Here is a 20,122-nt window from a genome sequence, read left to right on the forward strand (position 1 = left end):
ACAAGCTGCCCTGTAAAAGGTTCAGCGTGTCTCATGGAGTCTGCAGGACGCTGTGTGGGCTCAGGGACGGCTCAGAGTTGGATCTGATGGGACTTCTGCTCAGCTCTGGCTTCCACACTTGAGTCCAACATTAAAGCATTACTGTCGTCAGATCTGTTCACAGTGAGCTTCCGGGCCGCAGCGGAGGCCCGAATCAGTCGGCACCAGGACAATGGGCAGTCTGTCCCGCTGCAGCCAGTGTGTGCCAGTGTCTGACGATGTGTTCACTGCCTGGCTGACGTCCAGGGATGAGCGTCAGGAGAAAGAGGAGTCGCGACGCTGTCAGTGCCCACAGTCTGATCCGTCTTCAGCTGACGGCCTTTTAACGACCCGGTTCCCTGCTCCACGTGCTGGTGCTGAACGGTGCTGAGCAGTGAACGGCCTTTGGCTCCTCTACCTCGGCATGGTTTCACCTCCTCCTCACGTGGAGGACCCATGCTTGTGGACTGGGTCCAGTCTGGGCTGAGAATGTGGAACGCGCTGCCACTGGAAAGCCTGAATCAACTGTACGTCACAGATTAAAAGCCGCAGCAACACCTCGCTCCCCAACACCAGGTCACGTGTGTGCTCATAAACCTCTGCTTCACCAGTGTGAGCAGCTTAAAGAGCAACAGTCAATGAAATGGACCCATCGTTGTTAGTGAAGGTCTAAAGGCAGTTCTCTGTTGGCGGCAGAGCCCAACGAGGATGTTCGGACCTGAACGAGCAGAGCAGCTCTAATCTAAGGCTCTGGAACGAGCTTCAGAGCCACTAACTGAGCAGAGGAGCACTGTGAGCCAACCTCTGCTCGACCACTGCCTTCCCTCTGTGATTCCCACCTCATCATCTAGAGGCTGCTTAATAATGCAGAGTTATTCATTCCGACCCCGTTTCCTCCTCCCTCCAAATAATTCATCAGGCATCAGCTGCCAGTTAGACGACACAGCTTCATAGTTTGTGTTTTGCTGATGATGTTTTTGGTCTTTGGTTCTGATCCTGGAACCAGTTGTGACTGTTAAGCGGCTGTGTCACAGCCAGTATATTGTTAAACATTTCTCAGTCGAACTAATCACGAGTTGACTGATGATCGCTGCCTCCGTTTGCTCCTCAGACGTTTTTAGCTGCCATCAACCAGGTCTTTCCAGCTGAGGATGACGTCAACAAGCACGTGGAGGATAACTGTGAGTGTTCCCTGTTCATTATAATAATGGCGGTAGGATTCTTATTTATCTTCAGTCTTAACTCGTCTCAGGTCTTGAAGGCCGTGGTTCGTTTTGATGCTCATTCTTGTCTTTTTCTGCCTCTCAGGTTCTTTGATGTACTTGAATGAAGCCACGCTGCTCAACAACGTCCGTGTGAGATACAGCAAAGATAAAATTTATGTAAGTGAAGTATATAAGTATCTGTTCCTACTGAACCAAGAACCTACATTTCCAAAAGGTTGAGCTATGTTCCGGTTCCTCCTCGTGTGTGTTGTTCCCACTACAGAGGTCCATGTCACAGTGTCTCACTGGTTCATCTCTTTACTAAATAGTCAGAAGCTGTCAAAGTGTGATCACTGGCAGCAGTTCTTCCAGCTGAAGCCTGCTGAGCTGGTCTCAGTGTAGCTTGGTGTGTGCTGACACCTAGTGGCTGGAAAGTGAAGCGTTCATGTGTATGACCGTAGGGTCACACCGTTTTCACAGAGGTTTGAGCTCAGGTTGCAGAGTAAAGGTGCTGCAGCTGCGTCTGAGCCGCGTCTGCTTCACAGTGATCCCCCCTCTGCTTCTTCTCCTACTCTTCTAGACTTTTGTAGCCAACATCCTCATTGCCGTCAACCCGTACTATGACATCCCAAAGCTTTACTCTCCAGAGACTATCAAGCAGTACCAGGGCCGCTCGCTGGGAACGCTGCCGCCGCACGTCTACGCCATCGGTGAGTGAGACACTATGAGGGGAGAAATACATAGTATGCATCAGGTCAGTAATAAGCTGCTGTAGATACTAGGTTGACCAACTGAAGAAGAGTCAGCACACAGATTTCCCATGGTCCCTGAACATCACCTTTACAGCTGCTCACTTGCAGAACGACTGGTACTGATTAGGTTTAGGTCCTGAGGGGGAGTCTGACATGATTGTGTGTGATGCCCCACAGCTGACAAGGCGTACAGGGACATGAAGGTCCTGAAGATGAGCCAGTCCATCATCGTCTCCGGGGAGTCTGGGGCCGGCAAGACGGAGAACACCAAGTTTGTGCTCAGGTGAGGACCAGCTGACACTTAAAATGTTATTGGAGCTGGTAAATCACAGCAGACGACGTTAAACCCTGAGGACCTGCAGAGGGCAGTGTTTCCCTGAGTCTGTGTAGAGTCTGAAATGAATCAAATGCATCATTGTTGAAGCTCTACGACTAAAAAGAAAAAGGAGCCCACCGCAAAGAAGGAGAAGCAGCAGCTTGATTCAGTTACTGCTTTAGCAACTGGAGCAACATGTTAGTGTCTTTGTCTTTAGCTCTGGGAGGTCAAAGGTCAGCGTGTCTCTTAAAGTGAATATGACGTTATCGCGTCTCCACAGGTACTTGACAACCTCGTACGGCACTGGTCAGGATATCGACGAGAGAATAGTGGAAGGTAGGACTCGCTTCAGAGTCGCTTTGTCTATTTGAGCCTTTGATTTCACCTGTTCCCGTTTAAATCCTGCAGCAAACCCGTTGCTGGAAGCTTTCGGAAACGCCAAAACTGTGCGCAACAACAACAGCAGTCGCTTTGGGAAGTTTGTGGAAATCCACTTTAATGAGAAGGTAAGAAAACCGGCTGGTGCCTCGTTATTAAAGCTAAAGAAACGCGTCATCAGGCGTTTCTACATCTGTTAGAGCTGGTTTTACATTTGTGCCTTAGAAGCAACTCTTATCATATATATATATATATATCATATAAAATCTCTAAGCCTGGCTTTTGATTCTCACTTTATAACCTCTTTGTAACCTAGAGCAACAGACCTCACAGATTTCACTGTTTTGTGTGGTCAGAACGCCGTGGTGGGCGGCTTCGTGTCCCACTACCTGCTGGAGAAGTCGAGGATCTGCAGACAAGGCCCCGAGGAGAGAAACTACCACATCTTCTACCGACTGTGCGCCGGAGCCTCCGAGGACATCAGGCAGAAGTTCCACCTCAGCTCCCCGGACACGTTCAGGGTACGACGGCTCTGACGCAGACTCCTAATGTGTGGATAGATGGTTGTAGCAGGTGACGGATGCACCGGCAGGTCCAGGATCAGTGGATAACATGCAGTCCTACAATGATGATAAGGTGATGTCCCACATCGTTTGTCTTGTCATCTGACCCAAGACGAACAATAGATCGCCAGCTTCTCAGATTAAGTGGAATAAAGCAGCTGCCAGGCTCCTGAACCACTGGCCTGTGTTTATAGACACGTCTGGGCGCCTGTAGCTTCTCGTGTCTTTTCTCCCCACGGCGGTTGAACATCAGGACCTTTGTCTCTGTTTGAAGCCGGGTCGTGATCGACGCAGTCTCAGCCTTCGCCGCCTCTAGTTCTGTGACCTGGTCTTAAGGGTCGAGGAGCTGCCTGAGCCCGACCCAGTTAATTAGTCCCAGTCAAACGGACCAGGAGTTAGCGATGGACGCACCTGTCAGGACTCTTATTCCACGAAGTCCAACGCTTGCAGGCAGAATCGGACCCCAGCGAGCCGTGAGCCGCTGCTTTGTTCTCCGCCGCTGCAGCAGCACCCGTACGAGCGTCCGCCCATTAAAGCTGGAGCTTGTTGTACAGACTCGGCCCGTGGCAGGTGAGGATCAAACTGTTTCGTTTGTTCTCTGCTAAACATAAATGGCTCACTCACTCGCCTGCAGTTCCAGACAGGCTGCTGCACAAATACAAACACAGCAGCTACTGCTGGAATCAAAGCGAACGTGAGTATTGATCCGGCTCCAAAGTCCAATATGTGAAAACAGCACAGTAATAAAGTTAAGAGAACAAACTAAGCATCTAGGAACAAGTACCAGAAGAGGAAGGTGTGCTCATCGGTCCGTCCAGAGGCCTTGACGTGTGCCTGGACCCTCCGGCCGTCACTCACCTGTAACAGTGATTAATGTTGGATTACTGCTGTTTGTCGGGGCTTTTCTTTCCTTACCTCGTCCTCTGTTTCTTGGCTGCTGGAGAAGAAAAAGCATTTTCAAGCAGTTTAACTTGTGAAAGTCGTCTCTTCTTCCGTTGGCGCCTCTCACTGTGTTTTATTGTCACTTGTGTGGTTGTCTGGTCCTGAAGTGCCATCACCGGCTCCACAGTCGCCGCCCGCGTCCTTATTCCACCTCCCACAGTCAGTTCAACAGCTTCTAGTGGCTTCATATATCTGCAGATCTGCCTGATGAGCTGAGCACTGAGCTCAGCGCCGCTTTGACGGGCGGCTGCGGACGCTGCTCGGGTCCAGGTGGGATAAAACCACGAGCTTGAACCTGTGTGTGTGACGTTTAAGGAAATGGTAACAAGGAAAGAGACAAAGGTGAAAAAATCAAAGGCGAGAATCACTGAATATGAGGACGGAGACGAGACGGAACCATGTGGGACAACATTCCACACTGATCGGGGCTTCAGTCTGCCTGGTGCTGGTACCGACGTTTGTTGTGTCAGACTGAACGAGCGTCAGCAGAGGAGGAACAATAGGACAGTGTCCCAGCTGCAATTAGCTTCAGAGATGTAGCGGCGACCGAGCGCAGACTCGTCCCTGTGGCTGCTCCTCTAATGAAAGCTGGTGTTTACGTCCATCAAACCACATAGACCCGGCGCCACTCGCTTAGAAAGCTTGTGGTTCTGCATGAACATTCACCCCATAAGACAAATGTAGCTTTATATGAATGCTGACCCGTAGGATGAGCCCAGCTGTGTTCAGCCCAAACTAGCTCCCCTTCATGTGAGTGGCTGAACGCAGCTGGTCCAGGTGCAGTTATTACATCCAGCTCAGCTCAGCTCAGCTCAGCTTCACTGACGTCTGCACCAAGAACCCAAAGGTGAAGTGGGCTCAGCTCTGTTCTCTTTCTGTTGCAGTACCTGAACAGAGGATGCACTCGGTTCTTCGCCAGCAAAGACACGGACAAGCAGATCCTGCAGAACCGCAAGAGCCCAGAGGTACGGTACCAGTGAATGTGTCCCAAACTGTGAATGGACCTGGGGGGTTCAGAACCGGGTTCTGAATGACGTGTGGGTTCAGACAGAATACAGCTGGTAACGTGGAGTGTGTAGAACACGTGCAGTTTAAATTTTTGTTCTCTTCGATGTCCAGGAACTGGATTTAGAGCTGACGACTTGATCTGATCCGACTATAACTGCTGAATTACGCTGGTTTACGTGGGAACTGATATAAATTTTAATATTTAAGGCTGTTGTTATGACGTTGACGGTCTCCTCCTGTGCAGCGGGAGCTTCATTTCAGGCCTGAAGCCGCTAACGGCCCATAGAATCGTTGAATGGCCTGGTTCCGACGCTGCAGCTGCCTCTGACTGAACAGCTCTGAAGCTTTAACTCTGAGACGTCAGCTGCCGAACGCTGAGTCAGCAGATGGGTCGGGGCAGGACAGTCTGTTCCTCCTCGGTTCCGTCTGAGTCCACTTCATGTTAACCTGCAGTCCGTCCCCGCGGAGCCGTAAAGCAAAGCTGTTCTCCAGCAGAACAGGAGGAATGAGTTTCCTGAATGTTTAGTCGCATTTGGAGCGTTTTGACCGCGCAGCCAAACTCAGCCTGCAGAGAACGCTTTAGTTTATTTTGCCTTCAAAAAGAAATTGGATTTCACGTCCCCCAGATGCTGCCGTCACCGCTTCGACGCAACAATCCCACAAACGCATGCAGACGATTTTCATTTCCCCTCCGTCACCGGGCAGAAGCGTTGCTCTGCAGCAGGGAGACGTGTCTGGGCTGAATGAGGCTGAAGCGGCGCCGCCGCTGCGGCGTCGGGAGAACGGATCAGCACCAGCGTGACTCATTCCACCAGCGGCTCCGCGCCGCTCGCACCTGCGCTTCAATTACAGCACTTTGTTTGTCGGCGAGACGGAAACTTTCTGTCCTCCAGCAACTTCGGCTGCAAACGCAGACAATGAAGCAGAGAATGTGTTGGCGAAGCAGCGCTTGAATGTAATTCTGAAAGCTGCTTCTGCCGCATTGAAGGAATGAACGTCGGCACCAGCTGATCTGAGCCGCAGACCGTGGGCTGAACTCCTCTGAACAGATCAGCTGCGCGTGTCTAAGGTCGTGGTTTCCACAACGCGTCGGATGCTTATATTGAAGGTTTTAATTAGCCGCCTGGATAAGAGCCTCTGCGCCGCACAAAGAAATCTAATGTGCTGCATTAATAAGAAAACCTCATCATGTGAAATGAGCTGCTTCCTTCGCCTTCAGCCTTCTATTAATTATGAACTCGTTTCCATTACTGTGGCTGGATGTGGCTTCACCCGCAGCACAGCCTTATTAATTATTGCAGCCATTAGGAGGAACATGGACGGGAGATTGGTGCTGGCTGTCCCTGCTGGAAGTGGAGGAGTTTTCCTCCGAGACTCCCCCTCCAACCATATGGAGTCATTAAACAAAGTCTCCAGACCTTCGCTCTGTGTATGGCTGAATCTGAACAACATGTACACACAACTCAGGGTATTAGGAGGTGACGCAAGCTCTTTAATTCTCAGTGAATCTCCTCTCTGCCTAAAAACCAAACCAAGCTTTTAATTAAGCTAACGTGAAGGAGCAGATCAGACTCTCAGGCCTCTTCACGTTGTGGTGGAGCAGAGGATGAAACTAAAGCAGCTAATCCTGCCTCTTTGATTAGAACAGTGCTGGAGTTCCACTAGGACTAGCTCCATGTGCTGTGGTGAATGTGAAGGCGTGGAACAGCAGACAGCTGGGCAGGTAGCGGCACCGCCGCTGTTCTGGGGTCCACACACAAACACTGCTGAGGGAGCTGTGCTCAGACACAGCAGGTGACGCAGCGTGGGAATAAGCAGGTTCAGAGGCAAAGGCTGCGTCCCGCTCAGGGCTCCAGGGGCCGGTTCAGGCTCCAGCTCCCTGATCTAACCACTCATCAGTGTCTGTATGTCTCCTCGCTGCCTCTCTGACCACAGGACCACCAGGTGATTGTGTTTCTAGGCTTGGGTTGGAGCGGTGCATGCTGGGATCTGTCTCCTCCTCCCTGCTCCTGTCGGCTCCTTTCATGCTTTGTGTGTGTCAGAATGTCACAGTGTACGAGTCATTACAGACCTTTGAGCTGATTAGTCATACAAACGTCAGCCTCTGAGTCGAGCAGATATAAATATGGCTCAAACACTGATGGACAGACTTTAATAAATATGCTCATCAATATGAATCACCATTGATAAATCTCTGACCACAAGGGAACAACAACAGTTATTAGTACCGTTTAAACTTCTTTGGTTGGTTCAAGGTCCCACAGGAAAATAGGAAAAACCAGAACCTTCATATCTCGATGACTGAAAATGATCCGACCGGTAATTAAAGTGCCTCTAGTTTCAGTGTTTTGACCGAGCTGCCACAAAGATTGATCTGAGCTGTGGTTTGATGAATGAAAGAAGTGCAAACCCAGCAAGATCCAGTTAAATAACGGGAGCAGCTGAGCAGAAGAGTGAATATTTCACTTAAGACGTAGGCGTTTGCACCTAGAGCAGCTCCACCTGCAGCCGTCGGCACACGGTGACATTCTGTGTGTGTGTGTGTGTGTGTGTGTGTGTGTGTGTGTGTGTGTGTGTGTGTGTGTGTGTGTGTGTTACTGTGCATACGTGTGTGTGTGTGTGTGCGTGTGTGTGCGTGCGTGTGTGCGTGTGTGTGTGCGTGCGTGCGTGCGTGCGTGCGTGCGCTTGATTGCGTGTGCATTTGTGTGTGCGTTTCCCCTTCGCTTCCCTTCTTGCGCTGCCTTTAGACTCTCCTGCGCCGTCACTGGATGCGTTTGAAGGTTTAGCTCAGTTTTAGTTCGATAGTGATCGTGAGAAAAGCCAGACGCCTGCTTTAAGTATTTGTACTCATCCTGTCTAAAAGCATCAAGGGGAGAAAACCTCAGAACAAACGTGGGCAAATGGTTTAAATTGAGCCATAAATGAAGGAAAGTAGGAACAGGAGGTGACGGCGCTGGCAGAGAGGCCGCGACGCCGTGTGACTAACTGTGCTTCCTGTTTAGCACCTGAAGGCGGGGCCTCTGAAGGACCCGCTGCTCGACGACCACGGCGACTTCCACCGCATGTGTGTGGCCATGAAGAAGATCGGCCTGGACGACGCCGAGAAGCTGGACCTGTTCAGAGTGGTGGCCGGGGTGCTGCACCTGGGCAACATCGACTTCGAGGAGGCCGGGAGCACGTCGGGTGAGCGGTGCATCAGAACTCGGCCCACGCCAGGGAACCGGAACCACGTGCGTTGGATATTAACACTACTGAGCCCACCTGATTGGGCCGTGAGTCATTGCAGCGGGAGCCCGCTGGGACGGAGTGGGCTCTAAGTGATGATCCGGGGAGTCTTTGGCCGACAGCGCCGTGTGATTGCATTTGCTCTATCAGAACCCATCCATCTTGGGGGCTGCGGGATCTAAGAGTCATACTTTGATCTCATCCCTCAAGACTGGCTCTGATTGATCGCTCTAATATTCAGCCTCCACCTCCGTCCCTCTCCGCTCGCTCTCATTGAGGCCAGTGATAAATGGAACAGCTTGAGAATTTGGCATTGGAGTTTCCCTTCACGGTTTCACCGTTCTCTGAAGGGAAATGTGTTAATGACATAGTTAAACATGAGTCAGAGAGTAATTATTGACGCTTTCACTTTAGCGCTTGTGTTCTGTACATTTGAGGCATATTTTTCTGGTTGTGTTTCTGCGTCGGCTCATCTCATGCCTCGCGTTTGAGTCTGGTCCCTTCAGGGTCTGTTCCTCCTCCTCGTTGTTCTCTCTCCCTGTTCCTCCCTGTTCCTCTGTCGTACTCTTCCTCTGTTCCTCCTCCTTGTTCTCTCCCTCCGCTCCCCGTTCTTCCTCCTCGTCGTTCTCTCCCCCGTTCCCCCCCTTTCGTTCTCTCCCCCTCCCACCGTTCCTCCCGTCGTTCTCCCCCTCTGTTCCTCCCTGTCGTTCTCTTCCCTGTTCCTCCCTGTCGTTCTCTCCCCCGTTCCTCCCTCTGTTCCTCCCTGTCGTTCTGTCCCTTCGCTCCTGGTTCCTCCCCGTCGTTCTCCCCCTCTGTTCCTCCCTGTCGTTCTCTCCCCTGTTCCTTCCGCCGTTCCTCCCTGTCGTTCTCCCCCCTTCGCTCCTGCTTCCTCCCACCGTTCCTCCCGTCGTTCTCCCCCTCTATTGCTCCCTGTCGTTCTCTTCCCTGTTCCTCCCTGTCGTTCTCGCCCCTGTTCCTCCCTCTGTTCCTCCCGCCGTTCCTCCCCGTCGTTCTCTCCCTTCGCTCCTGGTTCCTCCCCGTCGTTCTCCCCCTCTGTTCCTCCCTGTCGTTCTCTCCCCTGTTCCTTCCGCCGTTCCTCCCTGTCGTTCTCCCCCCTTCGCTCCCGCTTCCTCCCACCGTTCCTCCTGTCGTTCTCCCCCTCTATTGCTCCCTGTCGTTCTTTCCCCTGTTCCTCCCTCTGTGTCTCCCGCCGTTCCTCCCCGTCGTTCTCTCCTTTCGCTCCCGGTTCCTCTTGTCGTTCTCCCCCTCTGTTCCTCCCTGTCGTTCTGTCCCTTCGCTCCTGGTTCCTCCCCGTCGTTCTCCCCCTCTGTTCCTCCCTGTCGTTCTGTCCCCTTCGCTCCTGGTTCCTCCCCGTCGTTCTCCCCCTCTGTTCCTCCCTGTCGTTCTCTCCCCTGTTCCTTCCGCCGTTCCTCCGTGTCGTTCACCCCCCTTTGCTCCCGCTTCCTCCCACCGTTCCTCCTGTCGTTCTCCCCCTCTATAGCTCCCTGTCGTTCTCTTCCCTGTTCCTCCCTGTCGTTCTCTCCCCTGTTCCTCCCTCTGTTCCTCCTGCCGTTCCTCCCCGTCGTTCTCTCCTTTCGCTCCCGGTTCCTCCCCCCGTTCTCCCCCTCCACAGGGACTCAGAGGAGGCCCAGCAGGGTGGCTGTTAAACAGCCTGCTTCTCCCAGCGGGAGGCTGTCGTGGAGTTGGTTGGGCGTGGTTCCACGTCCCTGGAGTCAGATTTCAAGGACATTTAAGAGAACATTTGTTTGGGTGAAGCCAAGAGATCAAATACACAAAGGCTCCAACCACAGCACGTTTGCAGGTACGATGGGATGCTCTTTGACGGGAGCTGAGCTGCGGCTGAAGGTGAAGGGACGTGTAGCAGAGTTGTTCTCCTCATGCAGCACTTTGAACGGGTTCTTATCCTCCGTCTGTTAGGAAACGTGACGCTGGTGAATCACAGGTCTTTGGCATTTGAGGCGCTGACATCAGAACTCGATTCTTGGGTAAACTGAGAAATCCATCAGAGGGATGGACGTAATGAAGCTTCATTAAGTGGCTCAGGTTGAGTCGTGCTAATGTTCCCGGCCTGCGTCCAGACATCGATGTGATGTTGGCCTCAGCTTTCTGGAGTCATTGACTGTTGGCATTGATCAGAGAAGTAGGAGTCGGGACATGATGGTTATGATGATTAGGACCAGTCCAGGGACCAGTGAACCCAGTTAACCCAGTTAGCTGTGGAGTCGCTGGATTAGCAGCCCGTGGGTGTTTCTCTTCGGGTCTTTGCATCATGAGCCTGTAACACTGACCCGTGTAGGACGCACGTAGTGCAGCTCGTCCATGCGCCAGTTGTTGCAGAAATGTGAGCGTTTAAAGATTCCCTCATTCATACAGTAGTTTCACCCACGTCATCCTTTGCGTGTTGCAGGAATCGTTTTAAGCTTGAGGGTAAATCAGAGTGATTCTGCTTTGACCCACTTGACTTTGTTTTTGAGATCTGGATGGAAAATGACTTGGACCCAGACAAGTGAAGCCAGCTGCAGTTCTGTGCTTGTAAAAAGTCCAGTTGTGTGTTTGCTTGTAGAAAATCCTCTCTTGGACCTTAATTTGTGCTCCACCTGCTGTTTTAGCTTCTTTTTTTAGTGGCGCCGCCGTTTGAATGTTCAAGTAGGAACAAGATTAATTATGATCATTAAGAGCTAATATTGGTGGCAGCACATCTCGTTATGTCATTATGCTGTAATTATACCATCGGGACCTGATGATGCCTTTTGCTCTGGGTCTGAAGGTTTTTATTATCCACTTGCATGTTGCTCTGAGCCCAGACTCTGGTTCAGATCATCTTTTTGAATGTCTGTGCCCACTCTCATTCAGGTGGCTGCGCCATCAAGAACCAGTCGAGCCAAACCCTGGAGAGCTGCGCCGAGCTGCTGGGCCTGGAGGAGGAGGACCTGCGAGTCAGCCTCACCACCCGGGTCATGCTGACCACAGCAGGGGGCGCCAAAGGAACAGTCATCAAGTAAGAACCTGACGGCGTAGCTTTAAGGTGAACGTCCCAGGACGCAGCTTTGGTCTCCAGGTTTTTGGACAGTGTTTGAGGGAAGCTGCTGGTGGACGCAGGACTAACACAGCTTTACTCTAACGACTGGGACACACATACACCTTGATCATCTCTAGTGATGATGCGTTCAGGGGCTGTGTGTCTGAAAGGAAAGCTTGAAGGTTACATGTTCCGTACTGGTAAATCCCAGCAGGGGTCCTCCTGTGGGGCCTGTGTGAGCTGGCTGATCTATGACTTCTCCTACCCACCTACTTTATCACACACCAGAACGTACAGTGCAGCGAGCTGAGACAATTAGAATTCAATGGTTCTCATGCACTGGATGACTTCCTCCTCCTCCCTTGCTCCACTATTTGCTGCAGCGGTAGATAAACGGCCCAAACAAACTGGATCAAAGCTCTGGGACTTTGCCAGCAGTTATTAGGAATAAAGCAGTGGCCATCTGGACTTTGAGCCAAGCATCAGGAGCGTGATTTTAGCTGGAAATAACCGGTGAGAGGTGACTTGGTGTTGCTGGGCTGTGGTGCACATCACTGCCCTGCGTGTTTGCTGTAAACACTCTGGTTCCTGCGTTTCTTCCCTGAGTCTGGCTCTGAACACATGTTTTAGAAGCAGGCACTTCCTGCACTTCCACTGAAGGTTACCTTTACGCTTGGCTGCAGAGTGAGAGAACCAGGAATTACGCTGACAGGAAACATCCTCTAATGTTATTAATGGCTCCTATTTAGAAAGTCAGCTAATTAACAGCGTTCAGCCCGGCTTCACATACAGAGCTCGGTTCTAATGGAACCACATGCTGAGCGGTGAAAGGTCCAGCTCACGTGTGGCGTCAATACTGGCGCATGTGGTGCTGCATGAAAACACGTGGTTCTGTTCATGAGCTTATTCGGGGTTAAGTTTAGTTTTCCCTTTTGAATCCTGTGTTGGTCAGTATTTAATGATGTAATTTGCAGGTTGTATTCGTAATGGAATAAGCTGGACTGATGGAACATGAAGCAGCTTGGACCATTCACACCTTTGACCAGGTCTCAGCTCCACAACATAAATGAGGTGCAGAGGTTCTGCTGAGGACCGAGCGTTACTCAGGTCTCAGGTATTGGGCCTTCGGGTCGGATCGGATCAGGTCCTGCAGGGCAGGCACATAAACAGACGGTGGGAGAGGCATCTGGGCAAATAATGCTAGTTTGAGTTCAGGTGAGGAGCCGAAGCTACTGTGATTAAGACAGAAGTGGAGCAACATCCAGGAACAACCGTGCAAACACAGTGTCTGGAGCAGGAAGACGAAGCCTCGGCGCCGACACGTCAGTCCTGGTTCCCTCCTGAGCAGCCGCTAACGGAGGATGCGTCTGCAGCTCAGCTCCTCATGGGATGAAAATAAGAACAAACAAACAGATTAAGTGTTGACTGTCAGACTGTGACTCAGCCAACCTGTGAAGCTTCTGTTGGCTCCACCAAGTGTGAAGCAGCGAAGCAGCTCTTCTGTTACTGTGTCTGGGTTCATTGACGGCTCCCGGGTCTGGGTCCGGGTCCGGGTTGTGTGTGGGGTCGGATGCTCGGAGCTAATGACGGGGGCACCGTCCTGTGTTCACTAGGAGCTTTAGAAGCTGCAGGGACTGGTCTGTCGCACACTCGCCTCAGCTTCCAACCTCCCACTGCTGTTTATTTGCCACTTTCATCAGATGTAAAAGCTGCTTCCTGTCTGTCTGTCTGTCGGCTCCATTCTCTGTAAAGGAACATGTGTCTGACTCCTGCCGTTAACACTTCGGCGTCCCTCTGATTTATTCAGCTTCCTCTCAGTTTAAATGTCTAACATCTGTCGCAGTGATTTGAGCCGTAAACAAACAAGCAGTTCCTGCTGGGTGGCGACGGTTGGACCTGCGCTGAGCTTGGAACCTGGGGAGGGCGCTGTCCTTCCAGAGCTCCTCGGAGCTGCAGGAGGCAGATGGTGAAAGGAAGGAGCAGCATTTCAAACGTGTTTATTCTCTCCATTAAAGCCAGAAAGAAAAACGCTGCGACTGAGAGAGCAAGGGATCGTCTCTGCAGTAGGAGGCAGCAGCTTTGTGCAGATGCCAGATGGCTGAAAGCATAGAAAGCCTGCTCTCCAGCATGTCCATCCCCATCAGGGAGGAGCGCTGATGGGAAGCCGCACAGTAAATCTGGGAGGTTTGTGGCTAATGCAGTCCTGATTCTGAGAGAAGCCTGGAAGGGGCTTGAAGAGCGTTTTGATGCCTGATTGTGAGGGAGCAGTTAGTTTGCTCAGCGAGAGCCTGTGGGGTGGGGTTTGGGGCGGGGGGGGTCCTAAACCTCCTGGAGGCCATGCAGAGGTTAGTTTGAAGCCTCCCATCCTGCGTTTTCATTCACTGGTTCAATGCTGCTGCTTCTCTTTCTGTAGCACTGCGGCCACGTTGGTGTCAGACTGGTGATTGGCAGCTGTCAGTCAAACCAGAGGAGGGCTGTTTGACTTGGTTCCACCTCCCTTGCAGTGACACATTGAATCCATACAGGTTGTTTATATGACAGTTCACCGGCTGTGGCTTAAACGTTCCAGTTGGTTAAAGAGCTCTGGTGAACTCCAGTCAGGCGGAGGGTGGGACCGCCTCCAACTGCCTCCAACTGCCTCCAACCTCCTAAGCTGCTGTCTATTTGTCAGACTTCTGTAAGCTGGAGGGCAGACGCTATGTGATTGCGCTCAGAGAGGACAAGTGAGCGAAGATGAAGGCAGAGAGGCAGCATGATGGGATTTACAGGCCAATATTTGGCTCTTATTTGTAGTTTGTGTAGTCTGGAACGGGGAATCTAAACAGGAGCCATGACAGTAAAGCAAAGTGAAGCAGAAAGAAGTAACATTCAGTGTGTTTACCAGCAAACGACCCGACACATCCAACTGGTAAACACTGACGTAGTCAGAAAGAAGACGAGAGGCATCTGAAGTGACTGAGGCGCGACAGTGGAGACAGAGGATGGAGGGAGGATCTGACTGGAGCTTCACTGACTGCTCAGTACAAAGAAGCTGGAAGTGTGGAGATCATTTACAGACATGTTTGACTCCGTCAGGCTCTGGAGACGCTGCCGCTCAGGCCTCTGCGGTACCGACGCATCAGACTGTTCCAGCATCAGTCACTCTGTGCCGTCTGACCACCACCATCACACTGGACCCCACTCCTCCTCTTCCCTCCTGTTTTTGCTAGGTGAACTTTTTAGTTGACTCCAGGCGTTGGATGAACGAGTGGGTCCACGTCTACCTGTATGGTTCACGCCGCCTTTTTTGACTGCTAAGACTTAAACGTCTGGAAATGTGTCGAGTGTTTGCATTTTGATCAATTGAATTACCCAGCGTTTCTATGAGCAACTGCTCAATGAGAAAATGCAAAAGCGTCAGATATTTTGTGATGACTTTGCAGCAGGTGCTGCAGATTTTGGCCCTAAAAATGCAGCGTCAGCATTTTTCTGCCACGCACCTTCACGGCTTCCTCCACCCGTCCTGAGAAGAGTCTAGAAAAGATATCAGCAGCTGAAACCTACTGGTTCATAACTCATATGTGTCACACATGATTAGAAAGGAAATAGCATGAGATCCACTGGGGCTGAATTTAATTTAATGGTGTTAGTGGATTGCAGGTGTCACGCTCTGATTTGGTGACACGGTGGGTGAAGAAGTGCAGAAACCTGACACGGGAGAGACGTCACTTCAAAGAGAAGAGGAACAAAGCGTCAGCGAGAGTAAAGTAAGATGATGAGGAGAAAATCAAACCCAGAGGAGCAGAGTGTTTGTCAGAAGACAGAGTGACGACTGACTGAGCATCAGATAAAGTGGGAGGCAGACGCTACGTAACCGAGAGCAGAATGCGACGTGAGCAAACTTCCAACGGGGCGTGAGGAGAGTGTGGACCTGTGGGAGGTCATCAGACCAGTTCACACATACCGTTAAATGTGGATGAACAGCCGCTGTTTAAGGTTAAAGCCAACAGAACCTCAGCGGTGATGGACCAGGTACAGACAGAAGCAGCTCTCATCAGGATTCTGTCCTTCGCTAACGATGGGAGGAGCAGAAACACGCTGGGTTCGTCCCTTTTCTCGCCGGGAGGACAAAGCGATGGGCCACGTCTCTATGCGGGTCTCGGGCCGTTTGAAGCCACTTGTGAGCAATTACTTCATCAGAGAGAAGACGAGTTCAATTAAAAGGAGCCGAAGCCCGTGGATGTGAAAGTGGCCTCTGGTTCTTTGATGTCGGCTCGGTGTCACGGTAATGAAGTGAAATGACTGCTGGGGTCGGCTCCAATTCTCCCTCAGCCCCTGAGAGGAAAAGTGGTTGGAACCATGAATAGATGCACAAATGGCTTACCAAGCGATGAAAGGCAGGAATTACAGCGGTTCTGCTGGTTCTGTGCAGTGACGGTGCAGATGGAGCCCAGCAGCAGAGCAGCCGGCGTCTTCACAGCTCCTACAAACAGCAACATTAGTAATTACACAGCCAGCGAGCAGAGGAGCGGCTCGTGGGGAATAAATATGAGGCTGGTTGTACGATTAGTGCTCTGACATTCTGCTGCCCTGGCATTTAGACCTCCTGCTTTCTAAATGAGGGCCCGGCTGCAGCGAGCAGCTCGTGGCATGAATTAAACATGGCAGAGGTGAAGGTGAGGAGCTGAGGGAGCCATTACTGTGGGAAGCTGAGCCACAAACATACATGTGGAAGCGGATGATGCACTGATAACAGAACGCTTCCATGGACGTGGAAGGAGCTCGAGAACTAGACGGTTGCTGGCGATGCCCGTGGCCGTGTGGGCTCTGATGGTGGGAACAAACCCAGACTGGGTTTACTCACTGATCCCTGGGCCCGTCAGCGGCTGCAGGCATCCGAGCGGTGCAGTTACGTCCCTGCGTCCTTCAGATTGATGCACATCAATGCGTCTCCCTGTGTCTCTGCTCCCAGAGCAGAAGGCTGCTGAATGGGCCGCCTCAGACCCACTGGCTCTGACGTGTCGTCCTGCGTCTCTTCCAGAGTGCCGCTCAAAGTGGAGCAGGCCAACAACGCCCGCGACGCGCTGGCCAAGGCCGTGTACAGCCGCCTCTTCGACCACGTGGTGACCAGAGTCAACCAGTGCTTCCCCTTCCACTCGTCGGCCAACTTCATCGGCGTCCTGGACATCGCCGGCTTCGGTGGGTGTCCCTGAACTGCGACGCGCTGCAGCCTGCAGCAGACGTTGTCTCAACTGACTGTGTTCTTTTGCAGAGTACTTTGAACACAACAGCTTCGAGCAGTTCTGCATCAACTACTGTAACGAGAAACTGCAGCAGTTCTTCAACGAGCGCATCCTGAAGGAGGTGAGAGCGGCGCCTCCGTCAGCTGGGAGCTGTGTGAGACTGGGTGCCGGTGCTGCTCTCCTAGCACCAACATGAGCCCTAATGTTTAATCACAGTAACCGTAAAGAGCTTTTATTCCCCTGGTACCAGTGAGTTTTATGTTGATCGGCAGGTGATGATCACACGTTTAACAATGAGCCATAAAACTTTGCGTCAGACGTCTGGAGCTCTGTGTCTGTTCGTTCTCATTCAGGTTGCTGCTGCCGCATTCCTGCGCTGCTGAGTCCAGAGTGTTTGTAAAGTAGAGACTTTGTTTTGGATGATAGCGATGCTCAGTATAGGTTTAGTGACTAAAGGCCTGAAGGTCTCAGTCGGCACCAGGCTGCTTCAAATTTAGAACTCAGTCTGCGGAGCCCGAGGCTCGTACTGGGAGCAGGAACTAAACGTGGGCTTTCTGTTCCAGGAGCAAGAGCTGTACCAGAAGGAGGGGCTCGGCGTCAACGAGGTCCACTATGTGGACAATCAGGACTGTATAGGTATGAAAATGTTCCTACGTGGCACACACCCGAGCACCAGAAGAACCCGCGGCTCCCGTTCCGCCGACGTGTAGATGTTCGGTTCTGTTAGTGGAGTCAGTGTGTGCTTTGTGTCAGGAGCTGAAGCACAGACACGTGTAGGTCTGACCCGGCCTTACATTTATAGCACCATAGGTTCTGTTACTGCAGCACATTGTGGATAAGGAGATAGTCACTGACCAGTGGAAGTGAAGTAGTAATAATGATGTAGCTGCCGTTCTGTGCTCCGTCTCCATCATATCGGATCAGGGAGAACCTGTTGGGATCTCATCTCAGCCCATTAAGCTTTCATTTGGGTCCCGTTCTGTGTTTCATCTCTGGCCTACGGGTCACGTCCTCTGTTCCCTTCAGACCTGGTGGAGGCGAAGCTGGTCGGGATCCTGGACATCCTGGACGAAGAGAACCGACTACCTCAACCCAGCGACCAGCACTTCGCCGACACGGTTCACAACAAGCACAAGAACCACTTCCGCCTGACTGTGAGTCCCACACTGTGACACTGACTCTAGGTCTACCTTCTACAGCATGGGCCGCTTCCATCGAGGGCCGTGTCCCTGCTGGTTTCTCTGCTGATCACCCTGATCAGGTGTGTCAGTTGGCTTTTCCAGCTCGTCATTGACTCAACACCTGGTCGAGTTAATCAGGAGGAGCTGGAGCAGAGAGAGGTGGAAAACCAGCAGGCATCGGCCCTCGACAGCATCGGTTTGAGCCCCCTGTTCCTCAGCATCACTGATGCAAAGGGGTTGAGTTTCTCCTGTGAGCGATGTGGTGTCGCTGGCGGTTAAATGACTCAACGCTGACTTTTAATCTCCATTTCTAGACAACGGTGATTGACAGAGACTCTAATTAACGTGTGTTTAAATGGGAAATATGCAAACGCTCTCCTGAGTCCGTGTGTCATTAACGTGCTGACGCGTGCTCGTGTCCCTCAGGTTCCCAGGAAGTCGAAGCTGGCCGTGCACAGGAACGTGAGGGACGACGAAGGATTCATTATCAGACACTTTGCAGGAGCCGTGTGCTACGAGACGGTGCGTTCACACGCCGCTGTTCCTTGGAGCATCCATGCAATTAATGCCACGAGAAATTATTTACTGGCTTTTCTTTGATCACTCGACTGCAGAAGACAATTGTTGAGTGAGTTTTCATATGCAAGCGAGTGTCCGTTCAGCTCAGATTAGATTCATGAGAACAGAGCAGGTTCAAAGCGGACGAGGGAGATTTATACGGCCTGTGTTTCCTTAAATCACCTGCGCAGTGAAGCGGCGGAGCAGCAGCAAGTCAACCAGCCACAAAATTAACAACTGCACAAATGAAAGAATATTGAATGTGAAATTATGGACTGAGGCCCAAAGTGGCTTAATGAGGTCTCAACGCTTTGCGGCTTTCAGACCAAGTTTGTGGAGAAGAACAACGACGCGCTGCACATGTCCCTGGAGTGTCTGGTCAGCGAGTCCAAGGACCGCTTCATCCGCGAGCTCTTCGAAAACTCCAACAACAGCAAAGACGGGAAACAGAAGGCGGGAAAGCTCAGCTTCATCAGCGTTGGCAACAAATTCAAGGTGAGCACAGACTCTGAGTTTGCAGGTCATCAACTTTCCCGACCCTGGACGGTCTCTGTCCAGCTGCTGCTCTGGCCTAAGGGCACCTCGGCACTACAGGGACTGTGGAGCAGCGTGCAGCTCGGTGTCGGTGAGAGGAAGCTCTAAAGCTTAACAGGAGGTTCTGGTGCCTTAACCTGGGCTTCGCCTGGGACTGCTTGAACACGGCACCTGATACGTGTGTTCTGATGAGAGCTTTGGGCTCGGCCCAGTCTGAAATACCCGTCAGGCCAAAAACGGATACGTGCGGACCATAGATCCACATGCATGTGATGCTGCACGTAATGAAAACGCATGTGAGACCACCGACGTCAGGTCCAGCAGAACCGATGCTCTTCTCTTCCTTTGACTTGATGCCAAACGTCGGTTCTTCATCTCAGTACGGTCTCACATTTCAGCAGTTGGACCGGATGCGAGTAAACTGAGCTGCTGCAGTTCTGATGGGAGGTGTGGAGGCAGCACCAGGAGCCTGGTTCTGATGGTTCTGGACGTGTCCAGGCTGTTGGCTCTGATGTTCACTTTAATGATTGGGCTCATTTCCATTTGTCCTGAGTGAAGACGTTATCGACCGCTTGGTTCCTTTGAACCTGTTTTTGCTGAGTTTGAACTTCTGTCCCAGGTTTTCCCCAGTAAAACTACCAGTTTGAGTGAAATCTCTTTGCCCAGAAGCAGAACTCGTAGTGACCAGGGCAAAGATGCTGCTGACATTGGTGCTCATCAGAAGCTCTGCTGCTTCCTGATGCGTGTACTCAGCTTATCAGCTTCCTTCTCACCGCTTCACCTCAGCAGCACCTTCAGCTGCCGACTGTGAGCCTCCACCGTCCTACAGTAATGGCTTCTCTGTGGTGCAGGAGCAGATACAATGAGCTGTCACACAGGCGGCCATGAGCTGTGGCAGAGTCACAGACAGGTCGTGTGTGTGTGTGTGTGTGTGTGTGTGTGTGTGTGTGTGTGTGTGTGTGTGTGTGTGCGTGCGTGCGTGCGTGCGTGCGTGCGTGCACCTGTCTGTCTGTCTGTCTGTCTGTCTGTCTGTCTGTCTACTACACCTTGTCCTATGTCTAATGGCTGCTTTCTGTTTTCTACAGACCCAGCTGAACCTCCTCCTGGACAAGCTTCGCAGCACGGTCAGTCTCCTTCCGCTCTGGTTCTGGCGCTGGTCTGTGGTTCCTTCACTGACCCT

At 51.8% G+C, this 20,122-nt stretch overlaps 2 protein-coding genes across 8 annotated transcripts in view; one reads left to right on the forward strand and one right to left on the reverse strand.

Annotated features, from left to right (window-relative positions):
* LOC114849971 (filamin-A-interacting protein 1-like) overlaps nt 1–3,797 on the reverse strand; it is a 32,211-nt gene extending 28,414 nt beyond the window's left edge. Inside the window, exon 1 of the mRNA XM_029141842.3 lies at nt 3,786–3,797. The gene's annotated coding sequence lies outside the window, so the exon portion shown is untranslated. The remainder of the gene's footprint in view (nt 1–3,785) is intronic.
* myo6a (myosin VIa) overlaps nt 1–20,122 on the forward strand; it is a 44,572-nt gene that overhangs the window by 7,090 nt on the left and 17,360 nt on the right. For all 7 annotated transcript variants that reach the window (XM_029141974.3, XM_055506595.1, XM_055506594.1 and 4 more), the window contains exons 3-19: nt 1,130–1,199; nt 1,327–1,400; nt 1,804–1,933; nt 2,153–2,258; nt 2,572–2,627; nt 2,700–2,797; nt 3,026–3,190; nt 5,059–5,139; nt 8,185–8,365; nt 11,282–11,426; nt 16,468–16,625; nt 16,699–16,790; nt 17,233–17,305; nt 17,696–17,823; nt 18,277–18,372; nt 18,733–18,903; nt 20,028–20,066. In XM_029141974.3, coding sequence (XP_028997807.1) covers nt 1,130–1,199; nt 1,327–1,400; nt 1,804–1,933; nt 2,153–2,258; nt 2,572–2,627; nt 2,700–2,797; nt 3,026–3,190; nt 5,059–5,139; nt 8,185–8,365; nt 11,282–11,426; nt 16,468–16,625; nt 16,699–16,790; nt 17,233–17,305; nt 17,696–17,823; nt 18,277–18,372; nt 18,733–18,903; nt 20,028–20,066 — 1,863 coding nt within the window. The remainder of the gene's footprint in view (nt 1–1,129; nt 1,200–1,326; nt 1,401–1,803; nt 1,934–2,152; nt 2,259–2,571; nt 2,628–2,699; nt 2,798–3,025; nt 3,191–5,058; nt 5,140–8,184; nt 8,366–11,281; nt 11,427–16,467; nt 16,626–16,698; nt 16,791–17,232; nt 17,306–17,695; nt 17,824–18,276; nt 18,373–18,732; nt 18,904–20,027; nt 20,067–20,122) is intronic.

This window comes from Betta splendens, chromosome 24 (genome assembly GCF_900634795.4).
Source record: "Betta splendens chromosome 24, fBetSpl5.4, whole genome shotgun sequence".
Lineage (NCBI taxonomy): Eukaryota > Metazoa > Chordata > Actinopteri > Anabantiformes > Osphronemidae > Betta > Betta splendens.